The 5,000-nt window shown below is 42.0% G+C and overlaps 2 protein-coding genes across 2 annotated transcripts in view; one reads left to right on the plus strand and one right to left on the minus strand.

Annotated features, from left to right (window-relative positions):
- The window catches only part of LOC135531502 (ventricular zone-expressed PH domain-containing protein-like), a 113,529-nt gene that overhangs the window by 57,193 nt on the left and 51,336 nt on the right, over nucleotides 1-5,000 (plus strand). The window lies entirely within an intron of this gene.
- Nucleotides 1-5,000, minus strand: part of LOC135531503 (pentraxin-related protein PTX3-like) — a 23,504-nt gene that overhangs the window by 16,010 nt on the left and 2,494 nt on the right. The window contains 1 exon segment of the mRNA XM_064959532.1: nucleotides 2,552-2,717. Within this exon segment, the coding sequence (XP_064815604.1) occupies nucleotides 2,552-2,717 (166 nt within the window).

Consider the following 5,000-nt stretch of genomic DNA (forward strand, 5'->3'; position numbering starts at 1 on the left):
TAAATGTTGGATTGTGTCCCTGGATATTCGTACATAAAAAAAACAAGATAATGGTGTCGTCTGGTTTGCTTGATAGAAGGAATTTGAAATTAATTATACTTTTACTTTTGATACTTAAGTACAGTGCCTTGCGAAAGTATTCGGCCCCCTTGAACTTTTCGACCTTTTGCCACATTTCAGGCTTCAAACATAAAGATTTAAAACTGTATTTTTTGTGAAGAATCAACAACAAGTGGGACACAATCATGAAGTGGAACGACATTTATTGGATATTTCAAACTTTTTTAACAAATCAAAAACTGAAAAATTGGGCGTGCAAAATTATTCAGACCCCTTAAGTTAATACTTTGTAGCGCCACCTTTTGCTGCGATTACAGCTGTAAGTCGCTTGGGGTATGTCTCTATCAGTTTTGCACATCGAGAGACTGAATTTTTTTCCCATTCCTCCTTGCAAAACAGCTCGAGTTCAGTGAGGTTGGATGGAGAGCATTTGTGAACAGCAGTTTTCAGTTCTATCCACAGATTCTCGATTGGATTCAGGTCTGGACTTTGACTTGGCCATTCTAACACCTGGATATGTTTATTTTTGAACCATTCCATTGTAGATTTTGCTTTATGTTTTGGATCATTGTCTTGTTGGAAGACAAATCTCCGTCCCAGTCTCAGGTCTTTTGCAGACTCCATCAGGTTTTCTTCCAGAATGGTCCTGTATTTGGCTCCATCCATCTTCCCATCAATTTTAACCATCTTCCCTGTCCCTGCTGAAGAAAAGCAGACCCAAACCATGATGCTGCCACCACCATGTTTGACAGTGGGTATGGTGTGTTCAGGGTGATGTGCTGTGTTGCTTTTACGCCAAACATAACATTTTGCATTGTTGCCAAAAAGTTCAATTTTGGTTTCATCTGACCAGAGCACCTTCTTCCACATGTTTGGTGTGTCTCCCAGGTGGCTTGTGGCAAACTTTAAACGACACTTTTATGGATATCTTTAAGAAATGGCTTTCTTCTTGCCACTCTTCCATAAAGGCCAGATTTGTGCAATATACGACTGATTGTTGTCCCATGGACAGAGTCTCCCACCTCAGCTGTAGATCTCTGCAGTTCATCCAGAGTGATCATGGGCCTCTTGGCTGCATCTCTGATCAGTCTTCTCCTTGTATGAGCTGAATGTTTAGAGGGACGGCCAGGTGTTGGTAGATTTGCAGTGGTCTGATACTCCTTCCATTTCAATATTATTGCTTGCACAGTGCTCCTTGGGATGTTTAAAGCTTGGGAAATCTTTTTGTATCCAAATCCGGCTTTAAACTTCTTCACAACCGTTTCTCGGACCTGCCTGGTGTGTTCCTTGTTCTTCATGATGCTCTCTGCGCTTTTAACGGACCTCTGAGACTATCACAGTGCAGGTGCATTTATACGGAGACTTGATTACACACAGGTGGATTGTATTTATCATCATTAGTCATTTAGGTCAACATTGGATCATTCAGAGATCCTCACTGAACTTCTGGAGAGAGTTTGCTGCACTTGACTGGGGCTGAATAATTTTGCACGCCCAATTTTTCAGTTTTTGATTTGTTAAAAAAGTTTGAAATATCCAATAAATGTTGTTCCACTTCATGATTGTGTCCCACTTGTTGTTGATTCTTCACAAAAAAATACAGTTTTATATCTTTATGTTTGAAGCCTGAAATGTGGCAAAAGGTCGCAAAGTTCAAGGGGGCCGAATACTTTCGCAAGGCACTGTATGTCACGCCTTGGTCTTAGTATTTTGTGTTTTAGTTTATTAGTTAGTCAGGCCAGGGTGTGACATGGGTTTATTGTTTGTTGCATTCGTATTGGGGTTTGTAATATTTGGGATTGTAGCTGATTAGGGGTGTGTGTGTTTAATAGGTTTGGCTGCCTGAGGCGGTTCTCAATCAGAGTCAGGTGATTCTCGTTGTCTCTGATTGGGAACCGTATTTAGGTAGCCTGGGTTTCGCTTTGCATTTCGTGGGTGATTGTTCCTGTCTCTGTGTTAGTTTCACCAGTCAGGCTGTAATAGGTTTCGTTCCGTTTGTTGTTTTGTATTTGTTTGTTATTCATGTATAGTTCGTTTTGTTTGTTTCACTATTAAACATGAGTAACTTACACGCTGCATTTCGGTCCGACTTTCTTTCAACAAAAGAAGAACGCCGTTACACTGTATATATATATATACCAACCTTAGCATTTTATACTATTAACAAGTTCAAACAGGTGCCATTAATACAGGTAACGAGTGGAGGACAGAGGAGCCTCTTAAAGAAGAAGTTACAGGTCTGTGAGATCCAGAAATCTTGCTTGTTTGTAGGTGACCAAATACTTATTTTCCACCATAATTTGCAAATAAATTCATAAAAAATCCTACAATTTGATCTGCTGGATATTTTGTTTTCTCATTTCGTCTGTCATAGTTGAAGTGTACCTATGATGAAAAATACAGGCCTCTCTCATCTTTTTAAGTGGGAGAACTTGCACAATTGGTGGCTGACTAAATACTTTTTTGCCCCACTGTTTATATATATACCAACCTTAGCATTTCTCCACGCAGCGACCCCAACTCCACCTTGATGATGTCATCAGAGTACTGCAGAAGCATGTTCTCCCTCATCTGAGAGTTTTCCAGCATGGAGAAGAGCTTATCCCATTTAGTCATCTCTGTAACCTTACAGGGGGCTTGGGTTGGGATGGCCGTGGCTGGAGAGAGGGAAAGAGAGAGAGAGAGGGAGAGTGTGTGAAAGAGAGAGAGAGAGAGAGAGAGAGAGAGAGAGTGTGTGAGAGAGAGAGAGTGAGAGAGAGAGAGAGTGTGTGTGAGAGAGAGAGATTGAGAGAGAGAGAGAGAGTGTGTGTAAGAGAGAGAGAGAGAGTGTGTGTGAGAGAGATTGAGAGAGAGAGAGAGACAGTGTGTGTGAGAGAGAGAGATTGAGAGAGAGAGAGCGAGAGAGAGAGTGTGTGAGATTGAGAGAGAGAGAGAAAGAGGGGAGGATAGGTGGGGTGGAAGAGGGGAGGAGAGGTGGGGTGGAAGAGGGGAGGAGAGGTGGGGTGGAAGAGACAGGCATGTATGTTAGATGGCTTGTATTCGTACATTTCAACATGGAGATCTCCATCCTTGTCCATGTCCATCTCTGTCTCAGATGATCATTTTCTTAGCTTGAAACAGTATCAATCTATTTCCCTCTCTTCCCGTCTCTACACGTCTCGTTCTCTATCTCTCTTTTTCTTTCTGTGTCCTGGAAGTTTGAGTCATTGGCACGGTCTCTCCCTCTGGTACGGTAATGTGTGATGTTACTCACCAGGGTTTGTTTGGGCTGCTCCATCTTTAATAATGTAAAGTCACATTACAAACTGCCCCGAGCAAATGTACTGTTGGTCATGGTTTTCTGTTAGAGTACGAACCACACACACGCACACACACACACACACACACACACACACACACACACACACACACACACACACACACACACACACACACACACACACACACACACACACACACACACACACACACACACACACACACACACACACACACCAAGGAGCCTACCTTCCAAACCAGCTGAGAGAACAATTCCCCAATGAAATAGTATTTCTTTGATCAACTACCAGTTATTCATAAAGGTCAGTTCTCAATAGGAGGATGAAAGCCCCGTTCTCCTCTCTGCCCAGACCTTCACAGCCAACACTGACAGAGCACACTGAGGAACAGTCCCTCAGCCACAACGACTGGAGATAGCAGAGTCTAACAGAGGTAGAGCAGTGATTTCAAAACGTCTATTGCTTCATTACCCAGCCGAAAGCTTTTGGAAATTTCAGAGCAGCTGAATTGGAAGTGACTCACCGTTCAGTAAACACTGCTCAAGATTATTTACATTATTTATGAACTGTACTTACTCAATGTACCCTCTGGCAGGTAAGAGTGAGGACAGAGGGAAGAGAGGAGAATAGAGGAGAAGAGATGAGAAGAGGAGAATAGAGGAGAAGAGAGGAGAAGAGAGGAGAAGAGATGAGAAGAAAGGAGAAGAGGAGAATAGAGGAGAAGAGATGAGAAGAAAGGAGAAGAGAGGAGAAGAAATGAGAAGAGAGGAGAAGAGAGGAGAATAGAGGAGAAGAGATGAGAAGAAAGGAGAAGAGGAGAATAGAGGAGAAGAGATGAGAAGAAAGGAGAAGAGAAGAGAAGAGAAGAAAGGAGAAGAGAGGAGAAGAAAGGAGAAGAGAGGATAAGAGAAGAGAGGAGAAGAAAGGAGAAGAGAGGAGAAGAAAGCAGAAGAGAGGAGGAGAGGATAAGAGAAGAGAGGAGAATAAAGAAGAGAGGAGAAAAAAGGAGAAGAGAGGAGAAGAAAGGAGGAGAGGAGAAGACAGGAGAAGAGAGGAGAATAGAGGAGAAGAGATGAGAAGAAAGGAGAAGAGATGAGAAGAGAGGAGAAGAAAGGAGGAGATATGAGAAGAGAGGAGAATAGAGGAGAAGAGAGGAGAAGAAAGGAGAAGAGAGAAGAGAGGAGAACATGTCCAGATGTGCTCAGCCAACTCTGACACACTAACACAGTCAGTGCTCACACTCTCTATGATTACACTCTTAGTACTTCCTATCCAGAGATAAATAACTTGACAAAGAGCAACACTGGACAGAGTACATCTAGACAGACTTTTACAACCCTCACAAGCAGAACGTATCCACAATGATTCTAAAATCAAACTCTTTCAGTATGATATCTGTACACACACTGACTGAACCCAGTTATACATAGGCCTGATGATCATACTTATTAAATAGACTTCCAGGGGCTGCCTTAAAGAAGAATTCTGTTTTTTAATGCAATTAAAAAAAATATATATAATAATAATATAACGCAGAAAAGATATCTTGATGTGTTTTGTAAATGCAGATCGAAAACCGATTGTAATTTCTGCTCGGCTTCAGACACATTTTGTGCTTCAGTTGCACTTCTCCACTCGGGTGAAAAATCTTTGCTCTTGTAA

This window comes from Oncorhynchus masou, unplaced genomic scaffold, assembly GCF_036934945.1.
Source record: "Oncorhynchus masou masou isolate Uvic2021 unplaced genomic scaffold, UVic_Omas_1.1 unplaced_scaffold_1608, whole genome shotgun sequence".
NCBI lineage: Eukaryota > Metazoa > Chordata > Actinopteri > Salmoniformes > Salmonidae > Oncorhynchus > Oncorhynchus masou.